The 15294-nt window shown below is 40.6% G+C and overlaps 1 protein-coding gene across 1 annotated transcript in view; it reads right to left on the bottom strand.

Annotated features, from left to right (window-relative positions):
* Nbas (NBAS subunit of NRZ tethering complex) overlaps positions 1 to 15294 on the bottom strand; it is a 274692-nt gene that overhangs the window by 145705 nt on the left and 113693 nt on the right. Inside the window, 3 exon segments of the mRNA XM_037198012.1 lie at positions 322 to 435; positions 4959 to 5071; positions 13085 to 13314. Of these exon segments, the coding sequence (XP_037053907.1) occupies positions 322 to 435; positions 4959 to 5071; positions 13085 to 13314 (457 nt within the window).

The raw sequence follows: 15294 nt of genomic DNA, 5'->3' as shown, positions 1-15294 counted from the left end.
CAGAACTATCAAACTAAATCTGGCTTGTGAGTGTGCTGGTGCAGTGGGCGCTTCTCAGGGGAGTCTCCTTGAGCAGTAACAATGGCTTCTGCTGACTCACAACCACAAACCCTGAATAAGTTTGCTTCAAGGGCATCTGGTTTCCATAAAACTTCAGTACAAACACATACTTTTACAACACGCCAAGATTCCTAGAAAACAGTTGTTCCTTGATAAAGAAAAAAAAAAAAAAATGTTCTTCTGATGCCATTACAGAAATCCTGATGTTCACATAGGCTGATGTGAAAAATGGCCCGGGAGTTTAGCACTCAAAAGACTTACCTGCAACCCTCAGCAGCTCAGCGAGGCCAAGAAGCTTGGCTGATTGTTTGTAGCATGTGGCGGACTGGGAAACACACTCCTTGATGAGGCTGATCCGATCAGAACACAAGCGCACTGAAAAAACAGACAATGAAGCATTGTGTGAAGACATAAAGGGGTCTCACAAATGTTCAAGTGTAAGGGGATCAAGGCGAAATTATTAATCTCAGACTGGCTGTAGTGGCAAACCCCTGTAATTCAACAGTGCTGAGGCCAAGGCAGGAGGGTCATACATTTGAGTCCAGCCTGGACTAAATAGTAATAACTCATCTCCTCAAGCCCTGCCCAAATTCAAAATATACATGTTGTCTCTCACACACACACACACACACACACACACACACACACACACACACACACACGGTTAGAGACAGAGGTCTCACTATGTAGCCCTGATTGCCGATTGCCTGGTTGTGCAAGAACCCTCCTGCCTGCCTCCTGAGTGCTGGGTTTATAGGGAAGTTACCACTAAGCCTGGCTTCCAACAGCTAAATTCTAACTCAACCTCACCTCAGGCTAGAGGGCAGGAGTCTCCCAAGGGCACTGTGTTCCACTTCTCCCATGGCTAAGCCCAGTCCCCTCACATAAACTAGCACTCAGGAAAATGAAACGCCTCACCAACCAATTCATATCATAGAGCAAAGAACATTTAAAGGGGAAAAGTCAAAGAACATCAAGTGAGCTCCAGGGGTAAGTGGTTCGTACTCAGAGTAGCATGGCAAGGAGGACGGCATTGCTAGGCGGCTGGCTTGCAGTAACCATGACAACTGCATCAGCAGCTAACACTAAAATAGAGACGAACTGTGTCTCACGCAGGGTCTTATGTGTAACAACCACACAAAGCCCACCCGAATAAACAGGTTATTGTTTCCAAGGGAAGAAACTGGGGTACAGGGAGCTTTAGGTACTTTAACAAAAGTATCACTGAAAAGAGGCAGGTCCTGAATTCAACCCAACTCCCTAAATTTTGTCTGTGGCTTTCATCTTTATTCCTAAGTCCATGTAAATCCTTAAACAGCCTGCCCTTTGGAAGCTGCTCCTGTGTAGTTGGCTGAGAGCGAGCACATGTCTTAGGGAAATGAAGATATGGTAGGTTCTTTGGAACTAGCCTTCTGTTTTTACCTTTTTATTAAAATGGAATCTGGACCTTACAGAAAGGTTGCAAGTGTGTTGCAAAGATATCTACATTGGATTCACCAGCTAATCATTTCTTCTGCTCTTATACAAGTATATACAATCATGCACCCATACACTCACACCTACTCCCTTCCTCCTCTACATGCATACACACATACACAGACAAATATTTTTTTTTAACCATTTGAGAAAACATCGCAAACCACATGCCCTTTACACCTCAGTCTTCCAGTGTGTATGCCCTGAAGTTCAGGATGTTTGAGGATGGACAGTTGTACATCACAGGACACTCATCCTACTGAAGACTTTATGTAAAATATAAGGCAAATGTTTCTGTTAGTTCCTTCATGATTGCTGCAGTCAGTCCTACATCTGGGTACAACCTCTGCAAAGTCAACTAATGTCCCTAGTTATCCATCCCAGTGTTACAGCCCAAATGTCCACCTCGCTAAACTTAGGCTTGCTCTAGGCCTTCTTTGGACAATGAATGAGAGTGGAAATGCTATGTGCCACGTGTCAGCAAAAGTCACCTCCTGGGATTCCCCTGATGCTATTTCGAGACATGCAGAGTTGAGCACAGCGGCCAGTTCCATTCACAGAATCAAGCCTGTGAGCTGCTGACACTTTCCATTTTCCACTATAACACAGTGCAGTCATGTTTTCTGAAGGCCTATGTCCAAGGTGTCTATGACTTGATTTTAAAGTGTGGGCTTTTCCCTAAGTATCTGCTGCCATTTTACATGTTTTCCTCCAGATTCCATAATATAATGACTACGAGACAGTTACTTTTTGACTTCCTAACACAATGTTTAAAGCAAAGCCTGTTATGGATATAACGCTTCCACACACAAAAAGCTGGGCCTTCTCTACCGTGTATGGCCTGTGTGCTTCAAATGGACGTTGTTCTAAAGCTAGGCAGTGAGTGGGCCGGCTCCCTTACTGTTACCACCCTCCTTCCAACCACAACCAAGGTGGGAAACTGCAGTCCTGGATCGGCATCACACCATTTTCCATTCAGTGAAACACTTGTTTTCTTCATTCATCCTGAGCAAGGCTTACTGATAATAGGTAAGTATTAAGTTGGATAGCGAGAGTCTAAGTGATTACAATTAGCACACAAAAATCAACTCTTTTTTATCTGCTGTCTACACTGCTGGTACAACTAATACAACAGTTCTCTTTTACTGAGCATCTTAGGGTGACTAACTATATTTCAACAAATGATTTATAAATATACTTGAGCTCTTGCACCCCTACAGAAGAGATCCATGAATCAAATTTTCTATGTGCAATAGTTAACAAACCTGAAAATACACATGTATACATCTTTTAATAACTGAAGATATCTATCTCCCTATAGATTTCACAGGAGTATCACATATTTTAAAGCCACTATAAAACATATGTACACACAGAGATCTTAAACATAATTAAAAAGCATTTTGGTATTCCTACACACACAAGTAACTCGCAGAGGACTCACAGAGGGAGTAACTTGTACATAATACTGCTCTTCCTGCTTCCTATGAACTCATTCATCATTATTTGATTAGTGTCACTGGTCTGCATCTGCTGGGATGGAGCAACTTCTGTACAATAAGCAAAGGTTTCAAAGACAAGGCAACGGGACAAAATGAGCTATGAACACTGGCTTCCTGTGTATGAAGGACATTATCCAGTATTCCTAGAGATGACAAGTAGTGCTGGCCACCTGGACTGTGGGGAAACGCAGCTGACTGCACAGGGGTGAGGGGCTCCTCCTCCACATACAGAAAGCTTAATGCCGGATAGTGTGATAGCTAATTTCAAATCAACACAGAAAGCTGGTAAGCCCCCAGACATTATAGCAATGACTCCTTCCCTCAGAAACTTCCCAGAAGGTGCAGCCTAACAGGTTTGGTTGGAGATATTCAAACTTGCATCTGACAGACAAAAACCACTAGCAAACATGCTGCTAACTGATCACCACAAGAACGCAGAACTCGCTTGGCATTCTAAAGGACCACAGCGTGCAGAAAATGTTTTTGTACAATACATCAATCAGCTCAGATTATTTAATTAGCTAAAATTCACACTCAGCTGAATATGCACATGTACACACACACACACAATGCTATAATTATTTATCCTAATAAAAGATAAAAAAGGAAAAAAAAACTTACTATGTTCTAGAATCTTCCTTTACTGAAATTAACAAATACATTATGTGGGGAGTAGCTAATGATTAAAAATTTTAGAATAAGCTGATATAGTTTTTAGTAACTTTGATTAATTTTCATGACTTTTAAGAAGCTTTGAGTTCAAAAGTTGCCATAATGGTACATCTGAATAGACTGTCTATGATTTAACAATCAAACCATCGCCTTACATATATACTCAGGGTGCTATTTACAACTGTATGATAAGTAGGCCCAGACAATGACATTCAGAGTAATAACAACAGTCATTTATGTCTTTCAAGCACAGCAGCTTTTACTGAGAAGCGAAACTTTGAGTAAAACCACAATGAAAACCCATGCAAAGTTTAAACCTCTGAGACTGTGACTGCTGGTGCCTGTCACACATAGCCCAGTCAATGCTAATACTGCAGGGAACAAAGGAACTCACCAGCCACCAACACCTCAGGGAACTGAGGCCTCTGCTCCTGTGTTATTTTTGAAAAGAGAGGACAACTATGGTGGAAGTTTAAAATAAAAAAAAAAAAAAGATGATATGAACGCAGTTATATTTCCCCCATCACTAGTTCCAGCCAGTTCGACAGTTAGGGACGGCACACTACAGCAGCCAGCCAAGTGCACTTCTCCCTAGGCAACCACCTCTTCATTCAGGGACCTGGAGTCCTGGATTTGAAGAGACTGAGAATGCAAGACTCTCTTATCAGCTAAACCTGCAACGATGCAATGCACTATCCACCATCTTCACAGCTTAGGACAAGCACTTGGGACAAGCTCTGTGACCAACATCTGTCTGGACGGCTACAATATACCTGTTACGTTTAGGCAAAGGAACCCAAGCAAAGTGAAAATATCACTGGCAATTAAGTTCTGAGCAAGAATTCTCTCTCATCACTTTTAAGTCAAGCTTGGGGGTAGGTAGCTAGTTAATAATCTATGGAAGTAAAATACAAGAATAAGTTTTATGTCAAAACTGAAGTATATCGACAACTGTCATCCATAAAAGTAACAAGTGTCTATATTTGTTTTGATCCAACGGCCTCACGCTCAGTTGCTCTGTCACTACTGTTATGTCTTGAAAGGTTATAAACAAGAATTTTTTAAAAATTCACAGCAAAATGTTTTTACTTCAGATTTCATTGTGAAAATAAAAAAAAAGAAAGACAATAGAATCTATTACTAATGTATTTAAATTATCAAAGATACTTTCAATGCAAAAAATAAGAAGGAATACTACTTAACTGGTGCAAAATAAGTTAGCAATGTAATACCAAGCAGAGGACGTACCTTGCAAAGGCAGGATCTTTACCCCAAATTCTTCCAGATACCCCACAGCTTGGATGAGGTCTAGTTCCTCCTGAATGGCAGCCGGCCTGTCTGTTATAAGCTGTAAGCAGCACCTACAAGAAGTCAAATAGATTTTGAAAAGCAGCAGCATTAATACACCCAAATTACCTTTCCATATTGAGCAAGAAGTGCTGCAACACTTATTTATCCAGCATCTACCAGACACCTAGTCTGCTAAAAGGCTAGTCCACTCTCCCCATATCTATTCAACATAGGACTTGAAGTTCTAGCTGGAGCAATATGACAGCTGAAGGAGATCAAGGGGATACAAACTGGAAAGGAAGAAGTCAAAGTATCATTATTTGCAGATGATATGATAGTATACATAAGTGACCCCAAAAATTCCGCCAGGGAACTCCTATAGCTGATAAACACCTTCAGTGAATTGGCTAGGAGGAGATGGGAATGGGGGGGTAGGAGAAGGTGGGGGGAGAGGGGGTAGGACAGAGGAATCTGTGGCTGATATATAAAATAAATTAAATTATAAAATTTAAAAAAAAAGATTAACTTAAAAAAATTCAGTAGCCCTCCTATACACAAATGACAAACAGGCTGAGAAAGAAATCACAGAAATATCACCCTTTACAATAGCCACAAATAACATAAAATACCTTGGAGTAACTCTAACCAAGCAAGTGAAAGATTTATACTACAAAAAGTTTAAGTCTTTTAAGAAAGACGATATCAGAAGATGGAAAGCTCTCCCATGCCCATGGATTGGTAGGATTACCATAGTAAAAATGGCCATCCTACCAAAAGTAATCTACAGATCCAATGTAATCCCCAGCACAATTCCATCAAAATTCCAACACAGTTCTTTACAGACTTTGAAAGAATGATACTCAATTTCATATGGAAAAACAAAAAACCCAAGATAGCTAAAACAATCCTGTATAATCAAAGAACTACATGGGGTATCATCATCTCTCATTTCAAGCTGCAGTACAGAGCTTTGGTAATAAAAACTGCATGGTATTGTCATAAAAACAGATGGGTTGATCAATGGAGTCGAACTGAAGATCCAGACATAAATCCACATTCCTATGGACACCAAATTTTTTATAAAGAAATCAGAAATACACAATGGAAAAAAGAAAGCATCTTCAGCAAATAGTGCTGGTCTAATTGGATGTCAGCATGTTGAAGAATGCGAAAAGATCCGTATCTATTACCCTGCACAAAATTCAAGTCCAAGTGAATCAAAGACCTCAACATAAATACAGATACACTGAACCTGATAGAAGAGAAAGTGAGAAATAGCCTTGAAGGCATTGGCACAGGATACAACTTCCTGAACAGAACACCAATAGTAAAGGCACTAAGATCAACAATCTATAAATGGGACCTCATAAAACTGAAAAGCTTCTGTAAGGCAAAAGAAACCATCAATGTTTTGTAGACAAAAGAGTAGTGTACAGAATGGGAAAAGATTTATAACAACCCCACATCTCACAGAGAACTAATATTCAAAATATATAAAGAACTCAAGAAACTAGACATCAACAAACCACATAATCCAAATTAAAAAATGGGGTACAGATCTAAAGGGAGAATTCTCAACAGAGGAATCTCAACAGAGGCATCTCAAATGGCAGAGAAACATTTAAAGAAATGTTCAACACCCTGGGCCATCAGGGAAATGAAAATCAAAACAACTATAAGATTCCATCTTACACCTGTCAGGATGGCTAGGATCAAAAACACAAGGGACAGCTCATGCTGGTGGAAATGTGGAGCAAGGAGAACACTCCTCCATTGCTGGGGGCGGGGGGTGCAAACTTGTACAGCCACTTTGGAAATCAATATGGCGGTTTCTCAGAAAATTGGGACTCGATCTACCTCAAGACCCAGTTACACCATTCCTGGGTATACCCAAAGGACACTCAACCATACACAAGGACACTTTACTTAACTATGTTCACAGTAGCACTGTTTGTAATAGCCAGAATCTGGAAACAACCTAGATGTCCCTCAACTGAAGAATAGATAAAGAATATGATTGTCACTTTAATCCCACAGTAACCCATGAGATAAGCAAATGTCAGGGTTTGCTGAAGAAGTTCCTAGGGATGAAGGGATTTGACAGCAGGAACAGTGACAGATTGCTATGGTACCCGCTTTGATGCAACATAAATAACTCTGTTTAGTGGTGTTTTAACTAATGAGTACAGAGGCAATGAATACCTGAAAGGGGTGGCATTTGTTTTGTTTTTTTAAAGATAGAATTCAGATGAATTTTGGTTTCCTTTCTAGGAAAAGAAACGTGCCTTCATTTGTCTCAATATGGAATCCCTTAAGAAATGGCCAATAGGGGCTGGAGAGATGGCTCAGTAATTAAGAGCACTGGCTACTTTTCTAGAGGTCCTGGGTTCAATTTCCAGCAACCACACAATGGCTCACAACCATCTGTAATAAGATCTCATGCCCTCTTCTGGCATGCAGGTGTACATCCAGGCAGAGTACTGTATACATAATAAATAAATAAATCTTTAAGAAACGACTAAAAGATTGCACACACTACATTTTCTAACAGAAGAGAAGAATCAGTTGGTAACATAGTATTGATGAAAATAACAAGAGAAAGTGATTTGCTAATCAACAAACAAATGACACTTGCTTTGTTTGCTTTGAGATAGCAACTTTCTATGAGGCACTGGGGGACCTGACCTTCTCACTTTATATCTGAATGTACATTTAATATATAAAACTAAAAAAATACACGTCACGGAGTTTCAGTCTGGGACATAAATGCTACGGCAGCCCACAGATGCCTATGCAGATAGTGGAGGAGAGAGAGGTAAAAAGTGAGCAGTCCATGAGAGTGACTATGACACAGGTCACTAATGACACAGCTTTCTGTTTGACTGTCATTTGTCCCTTCATGAGCACACTGCCTATTAACATAAGCTGCACGGAGTCCACGGAGAGTCCCAGTGTTCTGAGACTAAGGGCCAGATGGTGCCTCTTCTTGGGCCTTCTAAACCCATCAGTTAGAGAAGACCACACAGGAGTCTACTTTCCCACTGGCTCCGTTCAGCATATTGTCCTCAGTGGACCCCACTAGACTGGGAATCACAATTAATGACACCATTGTATTATTTACTTAAACAGATTTACTTTAAATATTAAAACAATAATAATCTGAAATTTTTTTCATTATAAAATGTTATATCATATTACTTTTAAATTGTGGGACAAATGTCCCTGAGTATTTTAAATTTTATTGTAAATTATAATTTTTAATTCACACTTTTTTGTATATGAAATATTAGATAGTCCATATCATACATCAAAACTGGAATGTTTATTATATTTTCATTTACATTATTAAAAGAAATACAATAAAACATTAAATGGAAATGAACATTACTTTCAATGTATATAATTTGAATGAATTGTATAAAACTATGGAAAACAATATATATTATTATGCAGAAAAAAATTAACTTTTTAAAATTAAATAATACAGAAATACTCTGCAAATAAGAAAAGAGAATGAAGCAGATCTGCATGTTATCAGATAAAAAGATATTCAATATTGAATATAAGCAAAAAATAAGGCATAAAAATTACATATATACAGCAAAGAGTTATTGTCTTAAAGAGTAGAAGATAAACAATGAAATATTTTGAAGGCACACACAAGAAATTAATTTAAAAGGCAGATGAGGAATAACGTTAAGAAAACTATCAATCTATAGTATATCCTTTTATATACTTTGAATATAGTCTTAGTTAGGGTTTCTACTGCTGTGATGAAACACCATGATCAAAAGCAAGTTAGGGAAGAAAGGGTTTATATGGCTTACACTTTCACATCTTATCAATTATTGAAGGAAGTCAGGACAGGAACTCAAGTAGGGGAGAAACTCAAACAGTATGGGAACCTGGAGGCAGCAGCTGATGCAAGAGCCTTGAAAGGATGCTGCTTACCAGCTTGCTCTTCGTGGCTTGCTCAGCCTATTTTCTTATAGAACCCAAGACCACCAGCCCAGGGATGACACCACCCACAATGGTCTGGGCCCTCTCCCATCAACCACCAATTTAAAAAATGCCCTACAGGCCTGCCTCCAGTCCACTCTTATGGAGGCATTTTCTCAATGGAGGCTCCCTTTTCTGCAGTGACTCTAGCTTGAATCAAACTGACATAAAACTGTCCAGCACAGATATCTTTTGTTTCCTCCAGGAAAGGCCAGTTAATAAACCAGAATGGAGGAGATGTTTTCTATAACCCATACCCTGGTAAACATAGATGCCTTAGGGCTTATAGGTCAGAATTATTCCAGCACAACATTATATACACATGGGATCGCCTGAAAATCAAAGTGTATCCTTGTGGGATAGAGAGGGATGCAGGGAAGGTGCAATGCAGTAAGGGGATCTGATAATCATCTGAGAAACACCTGCCTAGAAGCTTTAGGTCAAACACAACTCGGAATTTCAAAGGCTATTCTATTTGATATTTCCAGCATTTGAAATAAAAATAGTATCCCTGGAGAGAGAGAAAAAGATTTACTAACTACTTTAAAGAACTCTGTCAAGTTCAGTAACAGTTTGAAGAAAGAAAGGGGCGGGGAGAACCCTGATTCTGACATAAGTTAGCACTGGGGAAAAGAGTTGTTTTTCACCCTTGCTAGAGTTGAAGCGACTGCCAGTCATTTAAGGGGAAATGAATCCAGACAGCTTTCACAGTTAAAACCATGTTCAATAAGTGTGATGATTACATGGAAAGCATCAAAGTATACGAGAATTTTTGACAATTAGTATCTCAAAGGATGGCATAAAAGAATAAAGACAGGGCTGGTGAGATGGCTCTTAAGAGCCCTTGCTGATCTTGAAGACAACTGGAGTTCAGTCCCCAGTCCCCACGTCAGGTAGCTCACAACTGTCTGACACACCAGACCTAAGGGATCCAACAACCACTTCTGGCCTCCACAAGCATCCACATACATGTGCACATGTGCACAGTCTTTAAAAAAGAGAAAAATAGGAGCATTACAGGTAGAAAACTGTACAGTGAAGTCAAACTAAGACAGGCCAGCCCAAATATCCCTGGGTTACAGAGAGGGCTGTGTGTGTATTGTTCACGTGTGCACACTGACACACACAGGTCAGAGGCTGCCATCAGCTACGTGTCTCCACTGTTCTCTACCTCAGTGGTGTTGAGACACGTTTTCTCATTGAGCCTGGAACCTACTGAGATGGCTAGATTGGCTGGCCAGCCAACCCTGGAGATCTGCCTGTGTCCAGCCTCCCACCCCACCCTGCATGGGGGAAAAGGTACATGCCACTGCATGCTGCTTTTATATGGGCCCTAGGGCCCCAAACTCAGGTCCGCAAGCTTGCATGGCAACTACTTCAATAACTGAGAATCTCCGAAACTCCTCAACACCTTTCATGAAAAGCAAAAAAAAAAAAAAAAAAGTCCCTAAGAATCAATAGCCAAAAAATGACCAACAACAAAAAGTTAAATTTAGGGCTAAAATGGTTTTCAAAACAAGGTCAAGTGGCGGTGCACATTATGCTTAGAGAAGGGGCACTTCAGTCTCTAATGTGCTCGCGGGAAACAACTGGAACCACTTGTCAACATAAAGGAACCTTCAGAAGGGTTCACCTGTTCCGACCACAGACACACTCACCTCAGATCACAACAGAGAAAAGGCACAAGGCTGGGAGCGGGCTCACGGGTGTGAGCGCTGGCTGCATCGGCCTGAGAACTTCATCCCCAGCATACATGTGAAAAGCTACGCAGGGCCACAGGACACTGTGTCCCCAGCACTGGGGTTGGGGGCGCCAGAAATGCTCAACAGTAAGTTCACCGGGGCCTGCTGGCTGTTGTCTGTATTGCCAAGAACGGGCTAGCTCTAGGTTCAAGACTCTGTCTTGAAGGATTAAGGTGGAGATCAACAGAGAAGGACATCATCCTTTGACCTCGTATGCACATAGGCGCCTGCACCTCCACAAGCACACACAGAGGATCACCACAGCTCTCTCCAGTCTGCTTTCAAAAGAAGCCAATGTCACAAAGCTGCGGAATAGCTGGGACTGGGTTGACACACAGGTATCTAGATCCAGAAGACATCTTACCTTCATTCTTGACTGTCACTCTAACAATGAAAACAGGAGAACTGCAATCAACTAAATCAGTCACAAATGCAGTGAAATCATTTAACACAGCACTGTAAAGTGTAGGGAAATGCTTTAGTTCACATATCGGCACAATAAAAAATAAAAATGGTCCTAACAAGAAATGTATAATGTCTCCATTTTATAAAATTATGTGTATTTTCAACATAATATCCAAGTGATTAAAATAAAAAATGGACAATTAATCATTAAATGAAGTCAAGAATTTCTTACAGAATGTTAGCTGGTTAAGAGTCAATCAGGGCACGGAGCTGGAAAGTTGGGGTCACCAGGTGCTAAGGAGGTTCCCAGCTCTCCTCAGTTTCTTTGACCAAGAAACAAAACTTTGGATGATACAAGAGATGCTCAAGTCAGAAATACTGCCACTTGCCCTCATAATAGGAAGCAAGTTTTATAATGTGTTTCTAGAACGGAGGAAAGAAAAGCTCAATGTGGTCTAAAAGGGAGAACTCCAAGAAACACAGCAGAATGGGATTCCAAGGTGTGACCTAAAGGATGCTGGCCAGAGTTAGACAATGGCCAGACAGCAGGGAGAGCCAGGAGAAACGTAACTAAGCCAATGTTTATGCAGAGTAAACTCGTGTAGTTATTACTCTGGTTTAGACATGGCTTGAGTGTGTGTCCCACTAGAATTTATGGCTTGTGAGCTTGCTCCCCAGGAAGGTACTATCTAAACCAGCAATTCTCAACCTGTGGGTCATAACTCCTTCAGGGGTCTAAGGACCCGTTCATCAACACTGAATAGCAGATATTTTGCATGTCAGATATTTACATTACGATTCAGAACAGTAGAAAAATTATAGTTATGAAGTAACACTGAAAATACTTTTATGAAACCCTGTCTCGAAAAACCAAAAAAAAAAATACTTTTATGGTTGGGAGTCACCACAACATGAAGAATTCTATTAAAGGATCACAGTGTTAGGAAGGTTGAGAACCACTGCTTTAAACAGAAAAGGACCATTAAAAGGCAGGGCCCAGAAGTCTTAAAATTGGATTCTGACTGCTGGCTTCCTGTCTTACCATAGACTATCTTCCTCTACAATGACCTCCTATTCTCAAACTCCCTATAAAGTTTGAGAGTAAAAGCTCAGGATTTTTCATAACAATAGAATACCAGACTAATACAAAAGGTGTTTCTAAAGCATTTAAGGCTTAGAGATAATACAGATTTGGGGGGAAGTTTTATTGAACTCTGAGTTTTATAAAAAATTTACTTTATAAATATTAATTTCAATTCATAAAATCTTGCCCCAAGATCAGTGAGTTTTTTTTTGTTTTTTTTGTTTTTTTTTTTGTTTGTTTGTTTGTTTTGTTTTGTTTTGTTTTTGTTTTTCCGAGACAGGGTTTCTCTGTGTAGCTTTGCGCCTTTCCTGGAGCTCACTTGGTAGCCCAGGCTGGCCTCGAACTCACAGAGATCTGCCTGGCTCTGCCTCCCGAGTGCTGGGATTAAAGGCGTGCGCCACCACGCCCGGCTCGAGTTTTTTTAAGACTATTAAAAACTCAGATGTCAAGTACACCTGTTTCTCGAGTTAACTAAGAGGAATGGACTAATGATAGGCCAAGGAAGGAACTGAATTTAAAATCTAAAAATTTCTACTGGACTCAGCTTTGGAGCAGATGCTATGCAAAAGAGATAAACACTATCTACAATGCTCAGATTTCAGAACTTGAATTTATAGGTGAATCCATGAACATCTAACGAAAGAAGAATGGAGGCTTACAGATAATGAACAAAAAGACTGCCAAAGAGTGCCTGAGGGGGACCAAGAAGAATGCAGGTATTTCAGAATGCACTGGTCGCATCCCTATGGTAAAGCAGTATCCAACAGCACCCCATGCAGTGTACACAACGTACAGCTGAGAGAACCTGTGTGCGGACGTGCACGCAGCACGCCCAGAACACACGCTCCTCCTACCTGGCCAAGTCCATGCAGCTGTCCGTGAGGTTGGTGGAGGAGTTGAAGTACTCTCGGCTGGCGGCCAGCACCAGGTCAACACTTCTCGCGTAGCTGACCCTGTACTGGGCTCGTCCTTTATGCGTCCCAGCAGCTGGAGGACCAACGGAAGGAGCACTGCAGTGCATCATCTGCCCCGCAAGGTGGATGTTTTCCAGGCGGCTGGAGCAGAGCAGGCTTTCTGTAAATATCTGGGAAAGAGACAAACCCAGAGTTATTGATACAGAAGCGGGGCTCAGTTCAACAAAATGAAGGCTCTGAAATCCAAAAGAAATAAATATAAATCAAAACAGTATCTATCCTGTGACTGGGATTGTATGGCATAGTGTATGTATTAAGCACACACAGTCTACATTAAAGCAGCTAATTTACTGTTCTATGAATTCCACCTCAATAAAAGAAAAAATTAGCTTTCAGAATAAAATGTCACTGGATGAAACAAGTAAATCATGCTATTTAAGGCACTACATTAAAGATGTAAGTATGCAATTTTCATTCATTAAAAAATGGAATTGAAGCGGGAGTGAGGGTACACAGCTGTAATCCCAGCACTCGAGAGACTCAGGTAGGATAAGTGAGCCCTGGCCATCCTAGACTACACAGGTTGCTATAAATAAAGTAAATAAGCAGTCGATAAAATCCCCTGGTCAACTACGATATGCACTGCCCTACTCAAACTGGACTCACTCTGCTGACTCTAACAGACGTGTGAGTACAAGATCTGACACACATAATGGAGCATTGCTTACAGAACAGGAGTTCACATTCTCCACCAATGTCTGTGTGTGCTAGGCAAGTGTGGTCTCACTAAGCTGCACTCCTAACCTCCTCTGCATTCACACTCAGGAATGAGTCAGACTGCAAACGTAAACTTACACACAAACATTACCATGGAGCACTGAGGCTCTTTCCAACTTGGATATTAAAATGTCTTTCAATAAAATAAGAAACACTGATGGGAGGTATCTTACAAAGAATTTACTGTACTAATGGCACTGAATATGTTAAAGTTAGTTATTTGAGATTACTTGTGGCAGAAAAGTATTAAACGGTGTGACTCCCGAGCCTATTGCTGACGATGTGACATTCTTTCCCTGACACTCATGGGTGGATGAGAACAGTGAAGAAACTGTCGAGATCAGAACAACATGACAGAGAATTGGCGTTGCTCCAGCTTTCACCGTATTACGTAATCACTGCTCTTTGGGGAGGGCGTAACTAGACAAGCCTTTATTTTGATGCCTGGAACAGAAAAGTCACTTAATATAACAAGAGTGGCTGTAAAATAGAAATTGTGATAAAAGCACATTATGCCAGGGCAGCTCTTCTCACTAGTGTCTGCCAGGTGAAACTGCCACACCCAGTACAAGCCAAAGGAACTTTTGATGGTTTATTCCTGAGAGCCTTAGAGCAGTGGTTCTCAATCTGTGGGCTGTGACCTCCATGGGGGTCAAATGACCCTTTCACAGGGTCACTTAAGACCATCAGAAAACAGATATTTACATTATATCCAACAGTAGCAAAATTACAGTTATGAAGTAGCAACAAAAATAATTTTATGGTTGATAGTCACCATAATGTAAGGAACAGGATTAAAGGGTCACAGCATTAGGAAGGTTAAGAACCACTGCCATAGAACATCATGACCAATATTGGAAAAATTCAATTTATTCACCCTAAAATGAGGAATTTAGACATCATTCCATAGGTGGAATGTCAGTCTTTTGTCTACCATGTTCAAAGTTATGCCACTATGCTCTCCAATTATTAAAACTTAACAGCAAATACAGAATTTGGTAAAAGGTGCAAACTAAAATGTTAGTTTTGACAAGTCTATCTTACTGTCTTCTTAAAAACTGATAAATGTGGGGCTGGAGAGATGGCTCCGTGGTTAAGAGCACTGACTGCTCTTCTACAAGACTGGGGTTCAATTTCCAGTACCCACATGGCAGCTCACAACTGTCTGTAACTCCAGGATCCATCACCCTCACACAGACATATACACAGGCAAAAACACCAATTAAAAAAAAAAATTAGCCTGGCAGCAGCAGCAACAGTAGCACACACCTTTAATCCCAGCACTCGGGAGGCAGAGCCAGCCTGGTCTACAGAGCGAGATCCAGGACAGGCACCCAAACTATACAGAGAAACCCTGTCTTGAAAAACCAAAA

This window comes from Peromyscus leucopus, chromosome 22 (assembly GCF_004664715.2).
Source record: "Peromyscus leucopus breed LL Stock chromosome 22, UCI_PerLeu_2.1, whole genome shotgun sequence".
Taxonomy (NCBI): domain Eukaryota; kingdom Metazoa; phylum Chordata; class Mammalia; order Rodentia; family Cricetidae; genus Peromyscus; species Peromyscus leucopus.
The sequence above is the reverse complement of the archived record's forward strand: the minus strand, read 5'-3'. Positions and strand labels throughout refer to the sequence as shown.